This window comes from Pollicipes pollicipes, unplaced genomic scaffold, assembly GCF_011947565.3.
Source record: "Pollicipes pollicipes isolate AB1234 unplaced genomic scaffold, Ppol_2.1 Scaffold_3094;HRSCAF=3628_pilon_pilon_pilon, whole genome shotgun sequence".
NCBI lineage: Eukaryota > Metazoa > Arthropoda > Thecostraca > Pollicipedomorpha > Pollicipedidae > Pollicipes > Pollicipes pollicipes.
The window spans coordinates 28,287-54,027 of NW_023596227.1; the positions used below are offsets into that span (position 1 = coordinate 28,287).

The 25,741-nt window shown below is 60.2% G+C and overlaps 1 protein-coding gene across 4 annotated transcripts in view; it reads right to left on the bottom strand.

Moving 5' to 3' along the window:
- Positions 1-334: 334 nt before the first annotated feature.
- LOC119090852 (uncharacterized) overlaps positions 335-25,741 on the bottom strand; it is a 44,727-nt gene continuing 19,320 nt past the window's right edge. Inside the window, exons 5-18 of one of the 4 annotated variants that reach the window (XM_037213589.1) lie at positions 23,682-23,775; positions 18,531-18,639; positions 13,405-13,597; positions 12,819-12,954; positions 11,686-11,792; positions 10,977-11,003; positions 9,712-9,756; positions 8,187-8,271; positions 7,158-7,349; positions 5,057-5,122; positions 3,776-3,908; positions 3,361-3,468; positions 2,004-2,153; positions 335-1,690 (exon numbers count right to left, since the gene is read on the bottom strand). In XM_037213589.1, the coding sequence (XP_037069484.1) occupies positions 1,639-1,690; positions 2,004-2,153; positions 3,361-3,468; positions 3,776-3,908; positions 5,057-5,122; positions 7,158-7,349; positions 8,187-8,271; positions 9,712-9,756; positions 10,977-11,003; positions 11,686-11,792; positions 12,819-12,954; positions 13,405-13,597; positions 18,531-18,639; positions 23,682-23,775 (1,497 nt within the window). In that variant the 3' untranslated portion in view covers positions 335-1,638. The remainder of the gene's footprint in view (positions 1,691-2,003; positions 2,154-3,360; positions 3,469-3,775; positions 3,909-5,056; positions 5,123-7,157; positions 7,350-8,186; positions 8,272-9,711; positions 9,757-10,976; positions 11,004-11,685; positions 11,793-12,818; positions 12,955-13,404; positions 13,598-18,530; positions 18,640-23,681; positions 23,776-25,741) is intronic. The other 3 variants (XM_037213591.1, XM_037213592.1, XM_037213593.1) reach the window with 3 other exon arrangements.

The window sequence follows — 25,741 nt, forward strand, 5'->3', positions numbered from 1 at the left end:
GCCGCAAGCCCGGTGACTCCACCCCAGCACCAGACCACGGACGCCGGCGCGACCCCGGGTCACCGTCCGGCGGCGAGAGCTGAGCCGCCGACCCCGCACCGGTCAGCGGCCGAGCGCGCGCGCGCGCCGGCGGCCAGTCCCTCCGGAGCCGTCGTCAGGAGGGCGGCGCTCGGTCACGCCTGTCAATAGCAGCGCCCGGCACCGGTCCCCCGGCAGCGCGGCGCGGCCGCCGCCGGCCGCAGCGGTCGGCAGGCCTGCCGATACTGCTGGACAGCCGGCGCGCGGCCGCCCGTCCAGAACCCGTCGACACGCGACGGCGCGGACAGTCCGGCCGCCGGGCGGTGTCCGGCCGCGCCGCTGTCCGCCCTGTCCGCCCCCGACGGCCGACGGAGCTACTGCCAGCCGGCACATCGATGTCAGAAAGAGCAGACTATCGCGGCCGGCCAAGGGTGCGCGTCACGACGGACCGGCCGCCCGAGAAGTGCGGCGGGTAAATACCGGGCGCTGGCCCAGACGGGGCGGCACAACGTTGCAGCGTCGCTCCGTCGCGCGGCTGGCGCCCGCGCCGCGGCGCGCCACCTGTGTCAGCGGCGCCTGGCGCAGACGAATCGACCCCGCCCGGGGGCCCGCCACAGCACAGGCGCACGGGGCGTCGGGCATCCGGGCGAACGCACCGAGAGGTCGGCAGCCTCTGGCGGCGGAAGACATGAGGCCGGCGCCGCCTGGCAGTTATGGCGGCACGGCGCGAGGCGAGGCAGACGGCGACTAGTCCTATCACGGAGCCCGCGCAGGCGGGGGCGGGAGGGCGCTTCGCAGAGCGGCACCTACAGACCGCCAGGGTCGCAAAGAGCTGGGCGGGAGACACAACCACCTAACGGGGCAGCGACACCGCCACCGACATCTGACGGCCAGGAGCTGAACTAAGAAAAAAAGTTCGTTGACAGAACAGCTTTCCACCCATACATCACACCAAGGTTCATAGACGGCATACCCAGAAGCGTTACAAAAGCCAGCGATGTCTAAAAAAGATGCAGAAAAAGAACACAACCCGCCCAGATTGTCCACACTGCTGTCTGCTGGAGATTCCCGCACGTAAACATTGCACAGTACTCAAGCGTTAAGTACGTAATATCACATTGTGTTAGAGAGAGAGAGACCTGGGTGGCTCTAAGGGATACAGGGGGCGCTAGCGCACAAGGCGGAGCAGGGCACGACCAACCGCGTCCGCCTGCGCCCGGCGGCCTCCAGAGGGCCTCCCTCGCGTGCCACGAGATTCAGCACTAGCACGCGCTTTGGTTACATCGGCGAACAACAAAGGCACACACTGAAGAAGGCCAAAACAACAGATCGAGAAGACAGGGCGACTTGCTGCGCCCGCGACTGCACCATAAACCTTGTGTTGTCAACCTGCAGATCTCATGATTAAGTTGATATACGCACTGCACCTTCGCAGCACTCAGAAAAAGTGACGGCCTACGACAGTACACATATAATAGTCGCAAAACACAAGCGTAGCAAAACAAACGTGCCCTGTGGTCCTGCGTCCTCAGCAAGCCACTAATAGGCAGGCGCCATCTGTCGGAACGCGCCAAGGTTGAAGTTCCCGAGTCCCACGCTTTGTGGCGCTAGTCGAACCCTCTACCGGGTCATATTTCGCTGTCGTTTGTCATCCAACGTCTGCAGGTATTCCCTGTAACACGAAAATGCGGCATTACAGACCCACGCAACCAACGCGGCCGGCGTGTCTTTGAAGACGACTTTCCCGTCACCGCTTATATGTGTGCTGCAGCCGGGGCGCACCGACCGGCGGCGGAGGCTGCAGGAACATTACGTCACGCCTCTCTCCCCACCCAACCCCTTGCCTCCCCTCACTCCTATATAACATGAATGCAGGCAGCGTCATCACGTCAGCGGCCGTCCCTCCCAATACAGCGCCGTTCCAGCAATCCCGGGCTGCCAGCGGCCGGCCGGCCGGCCGCTCGCTCGCCGCCGGCGTTACTCACAGCTCCATGGTGTGTACCGTGCTGCCCGGGCAGACCGTCTCCACGCGCACGTGGCACTGCTTGTGCACCTTGACCTGGCAGCCGCGGCACTCGTACGCCTGCTTCCCCAGCCAGCGTGGTAGCGACTTCTCGCAGACCGAACAGAGGGCGCTGACGGCGAGGCAGCGGAGGGGGAGGTCAACGCCTTGGTCGCCGGGCACCATCAGCGGGCCGCGGCAGGCGACGGTCACCGACTCAGAGCCACACGTGGGACACGGGGACACACGAGCGGCAGGCGACGGTCACCGACTCAGAGTCACACGAGGGGCACAGGGAGGGGCGCACGAGCGGCAGGCGACGGTCGCCGGCTCAGAGGCACACGCGGAACACGAGGGCACACGAGCGGCAGGCGACGGTCGCCGGCTCAGAGGCGCACGCGGAGCACGGCGGCACACGAGCGGCAGGCGACAGTCGCCGGCTCAGAGGCACACGAGCGGCAGGTGACGGTCGCCGACTCAGAGGCAAACGCGGGACACGGCGGCACACGAGCGGCAGGTGACGGTCGCCGGCTCAGAGGCACACGAGCGGCAGGTGACGGTTGCCGACTCAGAGGCACACGCGGGACACGGCGGCACACGAGCGGCAGGTGACGGTCGCCGGCTCAGAGGCACACGAGCGGCAGGTGACGGTCGCCGACTCAGAGGCACACGCGGGACACGGCGGCACACGAGCGGCAGACGACGGTCACTGGCTCAGAGGCACACGAGCGGCAGGCGACGGTCACCGGCTCAGAGGCACACGAGCGGCAGGTGACGGTCATCTGCTCAGAGGCACACGTGGGACACGGGGACACACGGGCGGCAGGCGACGGTCATCGGCTGAGACACACGCAGGACACGGGGGCACACGAGCAGCAGGCGACGGTCGCCGGCTCAGAGGCACACGCGGAGCACGGAGGCCAAGAGCGGCAGGCGACGGTCACCGGCTCAGAGACAAACGCGGAACACGGGGGCACACGAGCGGCAGGCGACGGTCACCGGCTCAGAGACACATGCAGAGCACAGGGGCGCACGAGCGGCAGGCGATGGTCACCGGCTCAGAGACACATGCGGAGCACAGGGGCGCACGAGCGGCAGGCGACGGTCACCGGCTCAGAAACACATGCGGAGCACGGGGGCACACGAGCGGCAGGCGACGGTCGCCGGCTCAGAGGCACACGAGCGGCAGGCGACGGTCACCGGCTCAGAGACACATGCGGAGCACGGGGGCACACGAGCGGCACGGCCGCAGGCGGATAATGCGCACAACAAGAGCGTCGCTCAGGCCAACACCCCAGCGGGAGCGTCATCGGAGCAGAGCACAGCAGGGAGACCCTCACCTGGGCAGATGCTTCGCCACGAACACGTGCTCGTTGTAAATGTGCAGCTTGGAGCCCTTCTTCCTCCACTTGGACCTCTTGGCCATGTTGTTGGGTACTAAGTAGTGTCTACGGAGAGAGCGGAAGACGACGACTTAACGGCTGTTTGAACGGCAGTGCGCCAACAGAACTGAACAGCCCGCTATTATGCTGCAGAGTTCAAGTCCATATTTATTCATAGCTTAACTCAGGCCCCACGTTCAGTACACAATGGCGCAGCGAGTTTCACACGCACGTCACACGAGTCCTGCTGCGCACATCCAGATGCAGCCAGCCCGTATACCGCTTGTGCCTGCTGGTACGGCTCGAGCACACCTGGCCAACTGCCGGCGGCGGCGGCGGCGGCGGCGGCGGCGGCGGCGGTACGCGGGCTTACTTGAGTATGCCGTTCTCCGTGGTCTCCAGCACCAGGGTGGACTCGTCGTTGATGTAGGTGCGGTTGGAGGCGTTGCTGATTCCGGACATGTCGCTGAGGCTGCTGTCGTCGGGCGCGCCGGGCCGGCCGGCGCCTACCGACACAGGAGTGCTGTCAGCGAGCCCTCCGCGGCCGGCCCGCCGCCGGCCCAGCGCGCCGGCACGGGCCGCCCGGCCGTCGGCCCGCGCCGGCGAGGCGAGGCTGGGGAGGTCTGTCCATCCCGCACCCCCGCCCCCGGGAGCACTGGCGGTCCACACGTTGGCGTGTTAGTGATGTGCACAAGCGAGGCATGGCAGACAAAGCTTGGCAGTGCGGATCGGTGTGCGGTGAGAGCACCGCGGACTGGCACGAACCCCAGCAAAACGCCGGCATTTGGTACACACAGGAACAACATGAGCCCTTCATTGCACGGCAAAAGGGATTTATCCCAACAGACAATTGAACAAATAACTGGCTCAATAGTTAACATAACGTTCTGCGTTGCACTGAGCTGCCGCTGATGAATGGCCAGGTACCGTCTAATCATTACACGGCAGCTGTCTGAGCTGCTCATTCAACTCAAGACACCCGTTGAGGTTTCGAGCTTTAACCAATTCGACAAGGCGAAACCACCCTCTTGAAGTTTCGCTACTGCCTTTATGTTCTAGCTATTCCTAAATGCTAAAATTGCATTGCTGTCTAAGGCTATCGTCTACTTTTGAGCCAAATATTACCGCTACTGCGCAATTTTGCATCGCAAAATTACATGACAAACACAGTTGTACGGTGAATATAACCATTCATTTGACCCCTAAATATTATCGTCTACAGCCTACGAAAGAAGCTCCTCAGCTACAGCAGCGCGCTGCCCGCAACGCAGGTGTGCACAAGTTGCCCGCCCACTGCCCAGCGCCCTGGGCTGCCCAACCGACGGCAGGCATGGGCCGGGCCAGCGGAGAGTACCATCAAACGGAGCGACAAGTTGCGCCACGTCCAGATGACACTTTGCCAGGGAATCTGCCGGAAACAGGCCAATTTGACCTAAGACTTCGAGGCGCAAGTTATTACTAACAGGAAAACTCGCTGATATCATAGAGTAGAGACGGTGCGTCTATACCATGGGAGTAAGTTGTCCACCAGTGCACCACTAAAAGGGCGTAAGCTGTCCACCAGTGCACCCCAAAAGGGCGTAAGTACACCACTAAAAGGGCGTAAGTTGTCCATCGCTTTCGGACGCTGGCCACGGCCTGCACGGCGACTCACAGGAGACGGGCAGCGGCCGCCTGAAGGGATCGACTGCGCCGGCAGACACGTCCGCGGCGCCGCCCTCTTGAAACAGCACCAAACGCGCGGTCACACGGGGTGAGCGGGTCACGCGAGCGGCAGGCCACCAGTGTCAGCAGGTCACCGTTGCAAGCAGGCAGCGGGCAGGCCAGCGGTTAGAGCCGCAAGAGGCGATTCACACGGGCGCGGGCGCGAGACCCGCCCTCGGCCACGAGGGAGGGCAGGGTTAGAGGCGGCCCAGCACGCTGGCGGTGCTGAAAGCTCAGGGCGCGAGTACCGGCGGCGGCCCATACGCGCCAATCACAGACAGCCGGCCGGCCGGCCGGCAGCCGCTCGAGCGTCTCTCTCCCCAGGGCACACACACACACAGGGGCGGGCTGCGGGCGCGTGCAGACGGAGCACGCGTAGCCATCAATCCCCAGCTGGGAACGATCGGCAACGTCGCCACACCCTTCAGCGCCAACACGTCACGTTGTGAGTTCGTATCAGCAGTGATTTTCAAACATATCAGTGCTGATTCGCAAGCATATCAGTACTGATTTGCAAGCATGTCAGTACTGTTTTGCAAGCAGATCAGTACTGATTTGCAAGCAAGCAAAACTACACCCGGTCACACCCGTTAACTAGCACATGTATCTGCGTGGGTCCCCAGGCACAATCCGAACTCAGGCACGCTTGTAAATACTGCAGATACGATCACGCTGATGTGAGTAATAGCATGACCACGTTAGGTCCGACCCAGCGATAACCCTGCCAACAGCTTTGATGCCACGTTCGAAGCATGCGATTTTGTTGGTTTCTTTCGGTTTTGCACACACAAAACCAGCTGTCTGGGGATGTGAGACCGAGCAACGCGTGACACGGAGAGGTAGCGTCCCGTGGGACAGGCGTGACACTGACCGGCGCGTGGCACGGTGAAGATAGTGTCCCGTGGGGCAGGTGTGACACTGACCGGCGCGTGGCACGGTGAGATAACGTCCCGTGGGGCAGGTGTGACACTGACCGGCGCGTGGCACGGTGAGATAACGTCCCGTGGGGCAGGTGTGACACTGACCCGGCGCGTGACACGGTGAAGGATAGTGTCCCGTGGGGCAGGTGGTGACACTGACCGGGCGCGTGGCACGGTGAGATAACGTCCCGTGGGGCAGGTGTGACACTGACCGGCGCGTGGCACGGTGAAGGTAGTGTCCCGTGGGGCAGGTGTGACACTGACCGGCGCGTGACACGGTGAGATAACGTCCCGTGGGGCAGGTGTGACACTGACCGGCGCGTGGCACGGTGAGATAACGTCCCGTGGGGCAGGTGTGACACTGACCGGCGCGTGGCACGGTGAAGATAGTGTCCCGTGGGGCAGGTGTGACACTGACCGGCGCGTGGCACGGTGAGATAACGTCCCGTGGGGCAGGTGTGACACTGACCGGCGCGTGGCACGGTGAAGGTAGTGTCCCGTGGGGCAGGTGTGACACTGACCGGCGCGTGGCACGGTGAGATAACGTCCCGTGGGGCAGGTGTGACACTGACCGGCGCGTGGCACGGTGAAGATAGTGTCCCGTGGGGCAGGTGTGACACTGACCGGCGCGTGGCACGGTGAGATAACGTCCCGTGGGGCAGGTGTGACACTGACCGGCGCGTGGCACGGTGAAGGTAGTGTCCCGTGGGGCAGGTGTGACACTGACCGGCGCGTGACACGGTGAGATAACGTCCCGTGGGGCAGGTGTGACACTGACCGGCGCGTGGCACGGTGAAGATAGTGTCCCGTGGGGCAGGTGTGACACTGACCGGCGCGTGGCACGGTGAGATAACGTCCCGTGGGGCAGGTGTGACACTGACCGGCGCGTGGCACGGTGAAGGTAGTGTCCCGTGGGGCAGGTGTGACACTGACCGGCGCATGACACGGTAAGGTGGTGCCTCCGGCCGAGGCTGGCGCTGGGGCAGGTGTGACACTGATCGGCGCGTGACACGGTAAGGTGGTGCCTCCGGCCGAGGCTGGCGCTGGGGCAGGTGTGACACTGATCGGCGCGTGGCACGGTAAGGTGGTGCCTCCGGCCGAGGCTGGCACTGGGGCAGGCGTGACACTGACCAGCGCGTGGCACGGTGAGGTAGTGCCTCCGGTCGAGGCTGGCGCTGCGGCCGGGGTCGTCCTCCCAGTCGTCCCGGCCCTGTCCCGGCTCGCTCGACTTGCTGCGCGACTTGCTGCCGCTCAGCCGCTTGCGCAACGACCCGAAGAAGGAGCGCTTCTTGGCCCGCTTGCGGCCGCGGCTCGACTCGTCCCCTGCGAGCGGACACAGCGTGCTGTGACGTCACAGAACAGGAGGCTGCCGGGTCAGTGCCAGGCTCGTCCCGTGCAGGCAGACGCGGCGTACTGTGACGTCACGGACGGGAGGCTGCCGGGTCAGTGCCAGGCTCGTCCCGTGCAGGCAGACGCGGCGTACTATGACGTCACGGGACGGGAGACCGCCGGGTTAGTGCCAAGCTCGTGCCCTGCTGGCAGACGCGCCGTGGCACAACGGGACGGGGATCCCTGGACAGCTCCGGCCGCAGGCAACTGCCCGGGCGGTCTGTGTTGAGACTGACTGGAACAGCGTACGCGACCTCCCAAGCAGACATAGCCTGGATCCAGACGATGGATCCCGGATCCCATAGGGTTCTATGTCTGGGATGCTCAGATCGAATCCTGGTGTTTTTGTTTACTCCAGGCACCTGTCTGCCCCAAGATCATGCCCCGCAGGGGTGCGCTACCCGGTGGCACGGATATTTCAACGAGGTTTATCGGCCGACTCTCCAAAAGCCTCACCGCAGCGCCGTTAGTCAAAGGTGGGTTTTGGCGGTTCCGCCGCGTGGCAGATAAGTCAGAGTTTGAGAGACAACGCTTCATAAGCACACCTGCAGACCGCACTGCGATGTGACACGCTGCGGCGAGCCTTCCCTCGCAGGAGCACAGCCAAGGGGAGATCAAGACCGCAGTCGCGCAGTTTCAGACACGAACAAACACACTGCAACACATGTGGAGCGACCCCACCGCTGCCGCGGCAAGACCGCAGCACCCAGACACGCAAACACGCGACATTGGCCGGCTGGCCAGCGACGGAACACGTGACGCCTGTCGTACCGGACGACGGGGAGTGGCCGCTTCTGCCTGCCTCCTGCACGTCTGAGCCTGCCTCCGACGTCTGAATGGAGTCGTCCAAGTTGTCCTGCAACGACACGGACGTGGGTCATCATACGACAGGATCGCTCAGGGAGGGGCGCGCAGATGGTTACAGCGGATGCAATCGCCGGTAACACGGGACGCGGGAGTATGTGATGAGCCATTGACCCGCCCGCGGTGGCAAGTGGGTTAGGAAGAGGCCGCTACACACGTAAGTATGAGGGCAACGAGGAGCACGTGCCCCATGGCGATTCCTCGCTCGGGCAGTGCCGTGCGAGACATCAGTGGCTAACAATTGGTCACAACTGATTGACGTCATACATCAATTCCACGGCATTTTCTATTATTCTGGTTTAGTACTATTTCGTTGTAACGCCCAGACTGCGATTTTGTGCACAAGTCTTCGCCGAAGAATTAAGGATTCCAAGCACGTCGTCTCAGTCAACGCAATATCAACGCATAAGGAATGCGTCACACACGGGACATTTTAGCAGCAAACAACGCAATAACGTTTCGAGAAAAACAACACCGCAACTGAATGTCCACAGTCATGCGACGCACACTGCTACGTAGAGTGAGCTGCGTTCATACGTTCGAAAGTCAGCTACGACCTTCGCACCATCGACCACCGATGCATTAAAAGCACGAGCCCCGTTCGTTGAGGCATGCCTGCTGCCCACCACCAAAACGCAGCTCGTCATCAACACGTCCGAGGTGGCAGCCCGTTACTACCAGTCCAGAGTCACTGAGTGACCATCGCCACCTCCGCAGGGACCGCTACGCTACCACCACCGCCACCGGCACCACCCAACAGCCGCGCTCCTTCCTGGACAGCATCGTGAACTGCAGAGCCGCTGAAGGCAGCACATTGTACACGGCACACAGCACCGAACGCCACGCACGGAATCCAAGCCACTTCAAATCTGTGCTGGCTGAGCAGGCAGTGCGTGATAAGAGCGTCCTGTACTGCTGACGAGAGCACCCTGTGAGAACGCTACTCGTGACCACCAGCATCCACATGGTGGGAATAATGCAGAGATCGTTCGACGACCGAGCGTGAGAGAAGCATCCCGCCAGGCCACCAGGAGCGAAGGCGAGCATCATCAGTCGGAGCTCCTGCAAGGCCAACTGTTAGCCTTGTGTTGGCAACTGCTGGCATACGAGAGTTGTTACAACTCTTGTATGCCAGCACCCGATGAGAAGACCATTCGGTGCGAGTGTAAGCGGACCCGTGTGAGGAGCAGCCACGTGATGAGAACGCGCGGTGCGACCAGTGGCGGTGCCAGGGGCAAACAGCGCGGGGCGAGCAGCGCGGGGCGAGCGGCGCCGCGGCTGGGGGAGATCGCATGCTTTCCCACCTCCGCCGCCAGCAGAGCCCCAGGGGGAGCCTCCCTCCCGAAAGCAGCGACCGCACACCGAGCGCCGGCCGACACCGAGAAACAAGCGGTCTGGCGAGGAGGCGGCGCCCAAAACAAAACGTACAAACCTTGGCCGGCACTTCGACCCACAGGCCGTCGTTATTGCGCTGAACCTATAAAAAAGAAGCTATGATGAAGCGATGCGGGCGGCGCGGCGGCGGAGCACAGACTGGGGATCGCTCTATCGGCGGCAGGGCAGTCAGCGTGGGGGGGGGGGGGGGCGGTCTCCCTACTGCCGCGGCCGGTTCTCGACGGAGGAGTGCGATCCGTGCTAGAGTGGCCTGCACTACCGGGAGGAGTCGCGGGACCGGGAGGGGAGATGGGGGGGGGGGGGGGGGGGGGCGACGGAGGGAGCGCAGCCAGCATCGCGAGGACGACTCGGTCCCGCACCGCCGAGAGGTCACGGGACCGACGGCGAGGAGAGTCACGAGGCGACGGAGGACGCTCGGCCGCCATCACGGGGATGACTCGGGTGAGGACAGAGCCAGGAGAGTGGCCAGAGCGGTCGGAGCCCGGCGGTGCAGCCAACATCGGACCAGGGTCAGCTCGGTGACCAGCAGCGGGACAGCGACGGCCAGGCCTCGGGACGACAGCCACAGCCAGCAGCAGCCACAGCCACAGCCTGCAGCGCCGCAGGGCGAGCGGGCAGCGACACGGCTGGACTGCTAAAGGCGCATGCCGCCGCGATAGTTCGGGACCGGCCGGGCTCCCGGCTATGTGGGGCGGCAGCGCGCCAACGCTCACACGCCACGCGCCTTCTAGGTCAGTTTACCAGATATGCCAGGTCCTCGTGCAATGGAATGTAAACGCATTTTAGAGTGTTTAGAAATTCTGGCCAAACTACCACTTGCCGTCTACGCTTTTAAGCGACCCGTGCTTACTTTTAGGAGACGTTATTGAGAAAGCAACACAAAAGAGCGACGTACCGGGGTGTGAGAGCAGTGTCATGTAAGTCGAAACGGGGTAAGCGAACATGGCGGCTCGTAGCACAATGCACAATCACGGGGTCAATCACCTTACAGCGATTCAATGACAAAAAACTCCATCAATTGGCCACATACGCCTTAAAAAGCAGGGAAAGCAGGTATAGGACACTGACGACACGACGACACCATCAGTAAAGGTCCTGTGTTATTATTCACTGCCGTAGGGGCAGCGGACCCTCGCAGTTCAGAACCCTCTCACATGGTGTAAAAATATTGTGTAATGGGGCAGGGGAGCCCGAAAATTCCTTGTGACCCGGAGCGGGTAGCAGGCAGTCGGGTCTACCCAGGTCAGGTCAGGTCAGGTCGGGTCAGGTCAGACCCGATCAGGTCAGGTCAGGCCAGCTCACCTTCACAGACGGCAGGTCCACGTTCTCCTGGCAGATGGAGCGCGGCGGCAGAGCGACGGGGCGGGCAGAGCGGCGGAGGAGGGGCGTTAGTGTCACGCGCGGCCGGCGCCGCCACGGCCGGCCGGCACGCACCGCACGGCCGGCGCGTGCCGGCGCCGCGTGCGGCCGGCCGCCGGTCACGGCACGTCATGGCGCCGCCCGGCTCGCGGCGGCCGCCGGACAGTGTCCAGACAGTGTCCGGCCGGTGCACCACAGAAACGGCCGTACAACTACATGGCAGGCGTTAGTAATGTCATGCAGAGAGGGGCGGAAAGTTTACGTAGTGTGGCAGCTGTCCAGTCGCATTGCTCAGGGAATGACGCTAGTCAGTGCTGAGACACGCCGCACGGCGAATGTCAGAACAAGACCGAAAGAGCACGGAAGGGAAGTTACAAACTCGATTTTGCCCTAAATTCTGGCCTAAAATGTAGCCATGACGCGCACCTTTCAGATCCCATCGTTCTTTACCAACACATTAGACCAACACCATCGCGCCTTGTGGCGACCCGGTCGGCCGAGAGTTACTCCACGGCTCTGCCAAAGGCAGCACACCACAACGCATGCCGCCGGGGACAGAGCACGACCACACATACACGCAGCGAGCAAGAGAGACTCGGGAGGCAGCGCGGCGGCCGGCCCAGCGCCGCCGGGCCCGGCGTCGCCCGCTCACCTTCTTCGAGCTGTGAATGATGAGCGTGCTCTTCTTGGCGTTCGGGCGAGCCTTAGAGTCCACGTCCTTGAGCGCCATGCTCTTGACGAAGCGGCCGTCGTCATCATCTGCGAGGGTGCCCCAGAAAGGGGCGAGTCAGCGAAAGTGGACGCGCTACACCAAGCGTCGCCGCCAAGGCAGGACCCCCATCAACATGTGCACCACCAAACATCAACATCAAATGATACGGTCATTATAAACATCAGTCTCTGAGCTACGCACCAACAGCCGCCGCGACTTCGAACACGAGCCCCAGGCCTGACCCTAGGCTGTTGTTACTGCGTCCAGGCTCATGTATTCCACAGCAAGAAATGACATGGCAGGATCGGCATTCAAACATTTCGGGCACGAGTGTTACAGTCCACCTCATGTATGTTCACAACCTGACCACTAACACTCGTCGCGCAGCTCCTGGTAGAGCCCATCATAATGCAGCACAGACAAAAATCTGGAAAGTCTGAACACGCTGTAGTCCAGCGGCCGGCCGGGCTGCATCAGAGCACGGCGGTGCATGGCTAGCCCACTAACACGGATGATGTTGGCGACTGTCAGCAGGGAGCATGGCCAGAGGTAATGAGTCCCCTCCAGGTGGGTGTAGCGCTGGGTTCACCCACACCACAGGGGCGTACTGCACGGGTCCGCTCACACCACAGGGGTGTAGTGCGTGGGTCTACTTACCCCCTCCAGGTATATGTATAGTGTTGGGTCTACTTACACTCCATGGGTGTAGCACGTGGGTCTATTTAACGCCTAGGATGGGGCGTCTGATCCGCTCGAACCTTCCCGGGCCGGGCGTGGGGTTCGTGTCCGCCATTCCACAACTCAAGCTCATCACACGCGACCTAATGAGACCCGCTGAAACGTAGCGCTGTGTGGATCTCTCAAGCTACCCGAGGTGCCGTGTGGGTCTCCCCACGTCTCGAGCTGGTGCCGTTCCACTCAACCCCCGCGGGCGGTGCAGCCGGTCCACTCACCCCCGCAGGGAGTGCAGCCGGTCCATTCACCCCCGCAGGGAGTGCAGCCGGTCCATTCACCCCTGCAGGGAGTGCAGCCGGTCCACCCACTTCTGCAGGGAGTGCAGCCGGTCCACTCACCCTGCGGCCGCGTGTAGGTGGTGCGCGTGGTCTGCAGCACCTCGCCGGAGGTCAGCAGGCGCTCGGAGGTCTGCGTCACGCGGTGCGGCAGAGCCCCCTCCTCTACTGGCGAGCCATCCTCGTCCACGAACAGAAACTGCAGCACAGCGCGCGTCGCGCCGCCGTCACGACACTGTGATGCAGCCGTGCGGCCGGCGCCCCAAGCGTGCAGGTCCGCGATACATGGTCAACACGAGGAGTGCGCTTACAAATACAATTATCGGTCGTATTGTTTGAGATATCGAACCTTCACGGGATTCGTCCAGACTTTCAGTCGTTATCAACCTATTTGTCGCTATGGTACGCTTCACGTATTTGTCGCAGTGGGGTTTTGGACAACGCACCGCACAAACGGCGAGCGGCATTTCTGAACACCAAAACAGGAGCGTCGGTGAAAACGAAGACGACTGCAATGCAAGTCCAGCACTGACACCTGCACCCGACAGGTACCCGATCACTTCGGCTAAGCCACTGCCTCGAAACCACGGCCGTCTCCGGCGCCTGGTCCTGGCGCGCCGCAGCCGCCCCATCAGCCCGGGGAGCGTACCTCGACCGTGAGCGAGCCCGACACCGGGTCCTCCTCGTAAGGCCGCGACAGCAGCGGGATGATCTGTCGCTGACTCGGGTTGATCAGCAGCTCCTCGATGCCGACGATGCCCAGGCCCAGGAAGTTGGTGTCGCGCGGCTTCTGCTTGTCGAACACCTCGAACAGCAGCTCGCCCGTGTTGGGGGACAGGTCGCTGGGGGAGCGCGCGCCGGTCACAACGGTGGGACGCGTGGAGCACACGGAACGGTCGGCTCCGTTCGAACAGCCCAGCCACTGTCAGAATGGCGGCCTGCACGCACGCCACAACGGGAATACACACACACGCACGAAAAACAATACGGGAATGGACAAGAGCACCGTAAGTTGATGAGCACACACACAGTGACCACGGACGACAGGCTCGCGCATGAACGAGAACAGTGCACTTTATCGGAGCAACTTTAAGTAAACTTAAGGTTACTGTCCTGCCAAAGCACCGGTACACCAATGTCCCAGATAATGTGAGAGGTCGAGCTTCGGGTGCAGCAGGCTCATCCTGGTCCCACGGTCCGCAACGTGGGGAAGGGGGGGGGGGGCGGGACGAGGGGGGCACGGTGCTAGCCCATTTCACATTCAATGTGCTGAGTGGGGCATATAAAAACAACGTGGAGCAGCAGCCTCGCGCGTGACCAACCGCTATTATTCGAGGCCCATTCAGTTACCTCGCACGGTGAAGTGTCACTGGGGCAAAAATACGGGGTCAGAGATCACATAACGTGTCTCATCGTGGTTATCATATGGCCACATAGCAAGCCTAGCTCAAGGCAAGACATGATAACACTAAATTCGATGAGTAAGAGTGCTGATACGTCACCTGAGGTCGTTTCACGGCCTTTTCTGACCTTCACCCCCATAACCTCGACCCTCGACGCTTGGTTCATGATATGGCAGCTTTGAGGACTAATTTCACGGCGATTTCAAGATTTGAGATGATTTGACATAACAAAGACCCGTGCAAAGGCCAATGACATTAGTAATGTCCAACATTTAACTCCTTCACACCTTTCAAACCATTATACAAGTTGCAACATCCAGCCCCTCACAATCAAATCGGCAGATCAAGCCAATTCAAACGGATATTGATCGCCCTGTCACTTCTTTTCCCGAACCATTGGTCCGATCTACGTTTCTTGGCCAATGACGTCATCAGTCGCATAAAATGTCTAGCACGTGCCCAGGTGGCCGGTTGAATATCCATGGCTGGGGCGGGGAGAGGCCAGTTTGACCCTCCGAGATTTCAGCAAGTGAGAGAACTGGGGACAACAAATTTACATGGTGGATTGGACTGTACGTGAACTCACTTGTCAGAATTTGAGGTTCCTAGGTAATGACCTTATAGTCAAATAAGGTCAAACAAGGTAAAAATCCATATCGGTGCCTCACTTGCCGTCAGACCTCCTCATGCAACTTCCGTGACGCTAGACACCTGTTCTAAGCAAAATGCCTATGAGACCAGTGACCTTGTTTAACATTTATAAGGTCAAGGTGATCAATACCTGCGAGATTGCTCCTATTTTACCATTCAACTAATCGTCAGGGATTACAATGGACCATATGCTCCTAAAACAAGATGTTGACCTGGGTCACTTTAGGGCAGTGACCTTGTCTCACCTTTAACACGCGCTCGGGTGGGGGTCAAATTGACCCCCGAAGCTTTTTCCACAATGGTTTCCGAACGGCGCGGCGCAGCCGCGCCAAATTTGAATAGCTGTAGACAAATGAATAGCGGATCGTTTGGCGTAACAAATTAAGATGTACCTTGTAAGGTCGCTGACCCATGGCAGGTCAAAGTCAGGCCATGGTTTCAGCGAAGGCAATTTCTAGGGAATCCTTCAATCTGATCCAACAACGAAGTGTTAGACGAAGCCATGCATCTCTGAGATGCTTTCTTAGGCAACACAACAGTTGAATGAACACATTACATTTACCAGAGGTTAGATGTGAAGGTCACACCAAGGTCAAAACCAACCTATTTTGTTGCTCCAGGGCTTGCTGTATGGGATAGTTTCTGGTGCTCATTTCGAACTTATTAACAGCAGGAACCGCATTATATATCTTCCATGGACTTCTTATAAGTCAGAACAGTTTATTAACCTAAAATAACCCAGGTCAACATTTTATTTTAGGAACATACTGCCTAGCGTAATCTTTGTCGCTTAGTCAAATGCCAAGCTCGGAGCAATCTTGTATGATTTTGGTCACCTTGACCTTTAAAAGGTCAAAGTCATTAACCTTACATGAAAATGTGACCTTTTGCTTAGAAACGGTAATCTAGGTTCAAGAGGCATTTTGGAGACCAACCTGGAACTTGACCTAGTTTGACCTTTGTTGACCCAAAGATCATTACATAGGAACCTGAAACTTTGACCTAAGTGAGTTCACATGCCGGTCAACACACTCTGTAAATTTGGTGTCTCTAGCTCTCTTAGTTTACGATATCTCAGGGGGGTCAAATTGACCCCCACCCGAGCGAATGGTATCTAGCCGGCCACCCGGGCGCGTGTTCAGAAGTCAGTTAAAAAATTCTGTTGCGGTCCATGTCATTAATACATTTGAAATGAGCACCAAAAACTGCCCCATAAAACAAGAATGGGGTTAAAACGCAGGTTAGTTTTAAACTCGGTCTGACTTTCATACCTGACACAAGGTCAATGGAATGGGTCGCAATGATAAATCAGTATAATACTTGGTTTATTGCCTAAAAAACTATCTCAGATGTGTACGGCTTCGTCCGACACACCGTTCTTTACATCACAATGAGCGATTCAATAGAAATGCCCTTCGCTTGCAGCCATGGCCTGACTTTCACCGGCCATAGGTCAGCGACCCCACAAGGTACATCTGATTTTTGCATCAAAAGATCCGCTATTCAGTTCTCTACAGCTGTGCAAAGTTTGGTGCGGTTACGCCACGCCGTTCGGAAATCATGCTGGAAAAACCTTCAGGGGGGTCAATTTGACTCCCAACCGAGCGCGTGGTAAATCTTCCAGCCTGCGGCACCCGTTATAATGTTCGCGTGGCTTTGAAACCAGCACCAAGTGGATCACTGTGCTCTCCATGTAAGTAACAGCAACACACGAATAAAAACATACCACAATGTGTAAAGTCATTGAAGGAAGCTGGGCACATCATTCCGACCAAAAGTCTAGCCAGATAAGTTCGTCAGCGTGCCTTTATTCTTCCGTCACAAGAGCTAAGGTCCACGACAATCTAACCACTTATCACTGGCATGGGAAACGTTTTATATTTACTGACCGATTTACCACAGTTGGACACCATTAATTAATTGGGTTCTGAGCCTGACACTAGTCTTGCATGACCTCTGTTCATGAATCGATGTGCCCTCCAGTCATGTGGTTGATTGACTGGCACAAGGTCAGGTCAGTCGTATCATACCAAAATCTATACGTGGCGATAAAAAACAAAGAAGATGCTTGAAGATGTCTTTAGAGGCGCGTCGCGACGCTACGCACTTTGCAAACGCCGTTAATATCGGTGACTTCACCCGGCACTGAGGCTGTTTTCGGGAAAATGCGCTGAATTGATCGACAGCTCCCAAAACGTTGGCGGCAGGCCGCCCAAAGTTCAGAAGTTATTCCAAAAGTTCGGAGGGGAGTAATTTTAACGCCAGGCGGTCGCACCCCTGCAGCCATCCGCAGACCGCCGCCTTCCGATTGAACAAAAATAATGCACGCCCGGCGGCGCATGGACGGACGAGAAAGATAGGTCGACCGCGCCCACGCCCGCGGCAGCGGCATATTAGCAAGGAGGGGCTTGATGACGAAGCCATGCAGCAGCAGATCATACAAACGGCCGGAACTGTCGGGAAGATGGCACGCTATAGGCCGACCAACAGTTTCCTGCATATGCGTTTACAAGGTCATCGCATAATCCCGTCCCGGATGAGTTTTGCGGGAGCACGACCAGCGCCAGCCTACCCGCCGGGCGCGTGAGCACCAAATCATGAGGACCATCTGGAAGCGTGGACGCCCCGCCGCGTCGGCAGGTGAAGACAGCCGGGACGTGGCCGCTTACATGAGAAGGGAGCGTGTCGGACGACAGACAGTACTGGCGAGCTATCGCTGCCCATGGCAGACGGACGAACAACAGCACAACGGGCGCTACTAGGGAAGTACGTGCCTGACACGGCGTGAGCAGAAGCACAGTGACGTCTGCATCTGACGCTGTGCCCAGCTACGAAATCCGGATTCAGCAGACGTCTTCGACAGCAACGCATTGGCCGAACCCGGCAGCGAAAGCCCGTAACAATAATAGCTTTGGGAGAGAACGTGCAGAGAGAAGGGGAGGGGGTCCTGTTTGTGGCCTGGCAGTGACCAGCACAATAGGACAGCGGCCCGCGAACAAACAGACGGAAGAATAGACGGACGGACGGACGGAAGAACGGACAGATGGACGTAATAACGAACGAACGGACGGACGGACGGACGGACGGACGGACGGACGGACGGACGGACGGACGGACGGACGGACGGACGGACGGACGGACGGACGGACGGACGGACGGACGGACGGAAGAACGAACGGACGGACGGAAGAACGAACGGACGGACGGAAGAACGAACGGACGGACGGAAGAACAGACGGACGAACCGAAGAACAGACGGACGGACGGTCACGGGGCGGGCGGCCCCGGCCGGTCGTCCATGCCAGCACCCGTCAGCCGACTCAGCCCGGTTACGATAACAAACAGGTGCGTCGGCCGGCTGGCCTGGGCTGGGCTGGGCTGGGCTGGGCCGGGCGGGGCGCCCGGCACCTGGGGCATACGCCGCGGCCGGCCGCATCACCGCACGCGGCCAGGCCAAGCTACCGGAACGGCTGACACGGGGAGGCGCCTGCCCGCTGTATATGGACTAGAACGGCAGCCTCTGCGCGGCGCACAGCCACGACAGGGCGGGGAGTCAGCGGTCGGCGGCACGCAAAAACACGGCCGCACTATCGGCGAACTTCGGGCGCTGTCTGGCGCTGACTACAGCGGAAATATATGGCGAGGTGGCAATATGCTCCAAGAAAAAACCTGACCTCGGCATTCGGCTGTCTATGGCGGCCGGTCGCCGAGCGGCACTCACAAGATGAACGCCTCGTCCCAGAACGGGTGGTCTGTGTCGAGTCGGGTCTCCGTCTGGAACTTCTGGGCCGGCTCATCCATCTCCACCACGCAGTACGGTTCCTTGCAGCCTGAAACACGGGTGCCCGGGCGGCCGTCAGACGGGACCAGAACTGTGGTACATCCGGGTCAAAACGGTACTGAGGTACCCCGGGTCAGGAGAGGTCCGAGGTACACCCGAGTCAGGGCAGTGTGGAGGTACGGCCGGGTCAGGGCAGTACCGAAAATCATCCAGGTCAGGCCGGTTCAGATGCGCGCTCGGGTTAGCTCAAGGACGTGCGGCCTGTCCTTACAGTATCGCAGAACGCAGACCGCCACAGAGTAGCAAACGCTTGCAGGTTTAAGAAAACCTGCAGATCTGCACCATCGACCAACCGTGAAAGTTCAGGGGCGGTCGAAGGCAAAGGTCAAGGCACCAGCTACGCCAATCTGGAGGAGAGCCTGTTACCTAACACTCTGAGCTCCTGACTATGTATGCACAAACGTGGGCGCGTTCTTCAGCGGAATGAGCTAGAAGCACAGAGCTCGTGTGAGGCTGACGGAGCCAGTGGATATCCACGGACCGCGGGTGTGAACTGAGGCCAGACAGGTGGAACGGTGCAGAGCAAACGCTCAAATTGCCTTCACGTGTGGGACACGGCATATTTCCTTAGCATATCAATTTCCTATCATTACGAATGAAAAGCTAGCAAAATAGCTTTACGCTCAGCACGAATATTAAGAAGCCAGACTGATGTGTCTTCGGGCACGGCGATTTTCTTTCAGAGAAACGGCTCCGTCTTAAGTAATTGGTTTCGACCTCCGATTGGTCGCAGTAACTCGGACTACAAACGGTGGAGCGAATAGGAAGACACTAAACCAGAGCATGTCAAGCGTTACTACCCTAACTGAACACGTGACCATTCAGTGCATGCGAACGTTTCACCGACCTCGGGCAGGCTCTTAATCATAGCAATTCATATGCAAGCCAGTAAGATGTTTTTCGCGACGGGCCTTAACGGGGTGACTATAACCGTGAGTGATATCACCTTATAGATGATACTCAGACACAACCAAGAGAGAACGCCACCTTTTGGGAACTCATACGAATGGGTCCCACCAATGCACCGGAATGTTCCCCTTTGAAAAGATAGCAAGCAAGTGTGCACTGATGTTCGGCACACGCGCACAAAGTCACATATGGCAATGCTCGCATGATGGCTGGCATTGGAGCTGACAACGCCTGGCAATACGAGGCCGGAATATCCGCAAAATAGGCATTGTTTACGTTCTCGGTGACTGTGAAAAAGTTTGGGAAGACGCAAAGATTTTGGGAGCATATTAGCCCCCACGAACAGGGCTACACTCAGTGTGGCTTTTACGTGGCAATATCAGATTTGTCCAGTGTTGCATTCGGGACCTGAGACTGGTAGTCCCCGGTCAAGAACTAGCACACCTATGAGTCACAGTGCCGGGGTCACTTTAAGACGCGTAGACGGTACGTTCGCGATCATAAAGCAGCTGGACTTTGCCTGCCTGGTTGGCGAGGCCTTACACAGAGACGTAACCTGTAAAAAGCGTAACTGGCCGGTCCGGGACGCTGAAGCCCCATAAGTTCCTGTCAGTTGACGTTTAGACCCGCTCGACCCACGACCTTACCCGTAACTTAACTATTTTGGCTCAACTCAGTACTGAGGAGACTAATTTACGGGAAGCGCACCCACAACAGGAAACACAACGATGTGGAAGACCTACGCACTGATCTAGGCCACTACACCAACGACGGTGAGGTACAGGTTTCGCGATATATGCAGAGAGGGGGGGGGGGGGGGAGGTACGAAGGTTGAGGGGAGAGGGGAGCGGGGACTGAGAAACAAACGGAACGGAGGAGAGGCAGCGAGAGGGGACACCTTGCAACAGTTTCACACTTGAGTTTCCGCAGCAGCACATCTGGCCGATAATTCTGATACACCTACCAAAATGGTCACGTGGACCAGTACACACGCTGTTTGTTTTGCTCCCCGTAGAGCCAAGCGGCGATTTACGGGTGTGGTGCGGCCAAACAACGGTCAATGACGTCACCACTCAAAGCAACCTGCTCCTTTACGCGGTGTTTCGTGAAGCCGATGGTGATTCAACAGTGTCCGCCCCATCCATAACATGTGTCGTTTTTTGCTTCAATTCCGGGCCATCGGCAGACTTAAACACATTAGCCTTCTCGGTGACGCACTATCCCTTGGGCCAGGTCGGAGACCTCGACGCAACCAAAGCAAACGACACGTTTCAGTCATCGAGCTCATGGTCAGGCGCTGGAGACGGTCGGGAGCTCGAAGCGCCAGCAGGCTTTTGCCTACAGTACACAGCCACGCCACAGCGTGCCTTATTTGGCCGCTCGCTTTCAGCCGCAGCGCGTCGGGTCATTCTGAATCGTTTAGCATCAGCGGAAGTGGGCAGACCCAACATGGCAGCTGGCGTTGTTTTCGTAACGCGAAAATCAAGAGGACGCTGTAACCGTCATTACTGAGCGTCGCATCACCATCTGTGCTTCGCACACTTAATACCCGGCGCTAATAGGGAACCTAATACCGCTCAACGTTAAGGTGAAATATATCAAGGAATTACCTACATCACTCTAGAACAGTGGAAAGTCTTCAAATGTTTTCCAAAAGACGTACAAATTAGGCATGTGACAGCAGGCAACAGTACCACGCGCCATCACCGACCATGGGTCTTCGCCTTATTTCGCCCCCCTCCCCCCCCCCCCCTCCCCGCCCAGCTGCATGCCGGTCGGCTGACACCCCGCGGCGGGAGCCCCCCCCCCCCCCCCCCCCCCGGGGGCCCGTCGGCCGCTTGACCGCCGCGGGCCGCGAATGTCGCGGCCGCGGCGCCTCCACACCCGGAAGAGGTCAGCCGTGCTGCGGCTAACTGCGGCACGACGATCGATGGGGCTGGGAGGAGCCGGCCGTCTCCAGGCCGCCGTCCAACGGCCGACACGGCGCGGACGCACGGGGCAGGCAGCTCTGACGTCCAGTGTGAAGGGATGTGACGTACGGGACGTGGTGGAAGATGTGACATCTGGTGTGGGGAGATGTGACTTCAGGTGTGGCGATATATGACATCCGATGCGGAGAGATGTGGTGGGGAGATGTGCGACCTGGTTGGGAGAGATGTAACAGCGATGTGGGAAGATGTGGTGGGGAGATGTGCGATCTGGTGTGGGGAGATGTAACGCCGATGTGGGGAGATGTAACGCCGATGTGGGGACATGTGACTTTTGGAGCTGAGAGATGTGACGTCTGGTCCGAGGAGACGTGATTTCAGGCTTGGGAAGATGTGTCATGTGGTGTGGGGAGATGTGACTTTTGGTACGGGGAGATGTTACATCCAGCCCTGGGAGATATGACGCCTGGTCCGGGGAGATGCAACGTCCCGTGCGGGGAGATGTGACGTCTGGTGCGGGGAGATGCCGCGTCTAGTGCGGGGAGATGGGATGTCTGGTGTGCAAAGATATGACGTCTCGTACGGGGAGATGTGACGTCTGGTGCCGAGCAATGTCACGTCTGGTGCGAGGAACCTCCCGCCGGCTACAGGGAGACCTAACACCGGGTACAAAAAGGTCGCACGACTTCTATAGGCACGTCCACCGATAGCTGCAAGGAGTCCGCACATCCGAGTGCGGGGTGTCTAACGGCATGAGGGTAACGCCGAGAACATGGTGGTATCATATCCACAGTAAGGTCTAACGTCCGGTCCCACAAACATGCCATCACACGCCCGGAGGTTTCAAGCCTGTTAGGAGGCCCGGTGCCGGGTGTAGGCGGGACTAACAGCGACCAGCGGCGGGTCTAACGGCTGGCAGGAGGTCCGGTGTTGCATGACGGCGGGAATAACGCCGACCAGCGGCGGATCTAACGGCTGGCAGGAGGTCCGGCGTCGAGTGTAGGCGGGAATAATGTTGACCAGCGGCGGGTCTAACGGCTAGCAGAATGTCCGGTGTCGCGCGTAGGCGGGACCAGCGTCGACCAGCGGCGGGTCTAACGGCTGGCAGGAGGTCCGGTGTAGCGTGTAGGCGGAACCAGCGTCAACCAGCGGGAGGTCTAACGGACGCGCCACTCCCGGACGGCCGGCAGGATACAGGGGAGCCGCCGCATTCCGGCCGCCAGATCGGCCCCGCCCCGATTTAGATCCCGTGCGCCGTCGAGGAGTCTCTGACGTGATGGGCTGACTCACCGCCGGCGGCCGGGCCGTGCAACCCTGCACGTGCATTCGGCAGCGACAGCTTACAGCTCGGCAACCCCGCCCGGTGTGACAGACCGTGTGGGCCGCCGCAGCACGTGCGTTGTTTGATGTGAAAGGACAGGTGCAGCGCAGTGAAGTCCCCCGTCGCATGCGACAGTCCCCGCACACCGCAGCAGTCCGCTCCCCGTTGCGTGTGACAGTCCCCGCACACCGCAGCAGTCCGCTCCCCGTCGCGTGCGACAGTCCCCGCACACTGCAGCAGTCCGTTCCCCGTCGCGTGCGACAGTCCCCGCACACCGTAGCAGTCCGCTCCCCGTCGCGTGTGACAGTCCCCGCACACCGCAGCAGTCCGCTCCCCGTCGCGTGTGACAGTCCCCGCACACCGTAGCAGTCCGCTCCCCGTCGCGTGCGACAGTCCCCGCACACCGCAGCAGTCCGCTCCCCGTCGCGTGTGACAGTCCCCGCACACCGCAGCAGTCCGCTCCCCGTCGCGTGCGACAGTCCCCGCACACCGCAGCAGTCCGCTCCCCGTCGCGTGTGACAGTCTCCGCACACCGTAGCAGTCCGCTCCCCGTCGCGTGTGACAGTCCCCGCACACCGCAGCAGTCCGCTCCCCGTCGCGTGTGACAGTCCCCGCACACCGCAGCAGTCCGCTCCCCGTCGCGTGTGACAGTTCCGCACACCGCGGCAGTCCGTTCCCTGTCGCGTACGACTGTCCCTGCCTACTGCCGCTGGCCAGTTTCCTGCTGGGTATGGCACACCGCGCGCCGTTCCTCCCAGAGCCGACACGCCACACGCAGAACAACCAGCTGTGGGACCTGCCGGCCGGAGAGTCGAGGTGCGGCCGCGGCGGGCCCGGCCCGCGCACAGAACCCATGGTGGGCCGACCTCTCACCTTTGGTGGCGCCCAGACCGGCCGCCTTCAGCACCTTAACCAGCAGGCGCCGGGTGGTGCGTTCGCCGCCGTCGCCCTCCGACGGGTCCCGGGACTGCAACAGCGTCGGACGTCAGTGAACACGACTGACGTTACTAGCTCAGCGGCCGGCCAACACGACATACATCATTGGCTCAGCGGCCGGCCAACACAACACACGTCACTGGTTCAGCGTCCGGCCAACACAAAACACATCACTGGTTCAGCGGCCGGCCAACACAATATACATCACTGGTTCAGCGGCCGGCCAACACAACATACATCGCTGGCCCAACAGCCGGCCAACACATCACACGTCACTGGCTCGGCGGCCGGCCAATACAACACACGTCACTGGCCCAGCGGCCGGCCAACACAACACACGTCACTGGCTCAGCGACCGGTCAACACAACACACGTCACTGGCGCAGCAACAGGTCAACACAACACAATTCACTGGCTCAGGGACCGGTCAACACGACACAAGTCGCTGGCTCAGGGACCGGTCAACACAACACAAGTCACTGGCTCAGGGACCGGCGAGCCGCGGGGCAAGTAACGTGTGTTGTGTGACGTGTGTTGTGTGCCGCGTGTTGTGTGTTGTGTGACGCGTGTTGTGTAATGTGTTGTGTGACGTGTGTTGTGTGATGCGTGTTGTGTGACGTGTGTCATGTGACGCGTGTTGTGTGACGTGCGTTGTGTGACGTGTGTTGTGTGACGCGTGCTGTGTGACGTGTGTTGTGTTACGTGTGTTGTTCAAGCCGCACAGCGCGGAACATCAGAGCGGCAGAATCTCCAGCTAGCACACGGCCAGAGCTGTAGTATGCCGTCGCGAGTTCAGGTAACGCTCGTGACATTGCTACAGCCCGCCGTAGCAATCCTCACACGAATGCAAAACTGACGTCATTAACTCGTCTCCTGCATCTGCGACCCGCTCCAATTACCTCAGACCTTCAAAGTTCCCAGCCGCTCGTGAAAGTTGACCGCAAGATCCGCTGGTCTCATTGACTGGCCCGAGTTTTTCCATCATCCCTCCGTGCCCCGCTCCGCCGAACACTCCCAGCTTCTGAAAACCCCAGCCACTGCGTTGGCCTGCCGAGCGGTGCCTCGCGGCCTTGCAGTTCGAGTTTCTTCCGTCGCGTGCGCATGACCCGAGTCGCGGCTCCGCGCTGCCGATCACGGAGCGACGGGGGCGGCGGGAGAGGCGGAGAGGCAAAGCGTCAGCCTCGCGTTCCGCGCAGGTGACGCCGGGAAGCCGACACCGCCGCGCCCGGCCGACCGCGGCCTAATGGACTGGGCACGGCAGACGTCGTGCACGGCGGGCCTGTCATGCCGGGCGCGTGCACACATCGTGAGACATGGATGTCCCGGCGCTGGGCCGCGGGCGGGCAGGCCGGCGCGGCCGAGCGACCACGCACGTCGATCAGAGCTGCCAGCGAGCGGCGGACAGATCCAGGCACAGGTCTGGCGCCGCCCCATCCCAAACGGTGCACGAGCCAAGCCTCGCGGCTCACCGCAGCCCCCCCCCCCCTCCCCTCTCCGCATGTCACGTGCCCTGCCGTCAGCGGCGGCCCCACCCCGGCCCAGGCAGCCCGTCTCCTCCGACCCGGCGCGTCCCGGCCGCCGGCGGGCGGGCGGGCGGCCGCGGCGGCGGCGCCTCCGACCGTGTACCGCCCGCCGACTGACACGGTGCTCCATTAGCGGCACGGACAGGCGCCGACCGATCGCGCCGCTGAGAGTCGCTGGCGACCGCTGGCGACCAACGGCCACCGAGAACGATCGAGAGCGACCGGCGGCGACCGAGGGCTACCGAGAGCGACCGGCGGCGACCGAAAGCGATCGAGAGCGACAGGCGGCGACCGGGGGCGACCGAGAGTGACAGGCGGCGACCAAGAGCGACCAACGGCCACCGAGAGCGATCGAGAGCGAACGGCCGCGACCGAGGGCGACCGAGAGCGACCGGCGACCGAGGGCAACCGGTGGCGACCGGCGGCGACAGGCGGCGACTGAGGGCGACCGGCGGCGACTGAGGGTGACTGAAG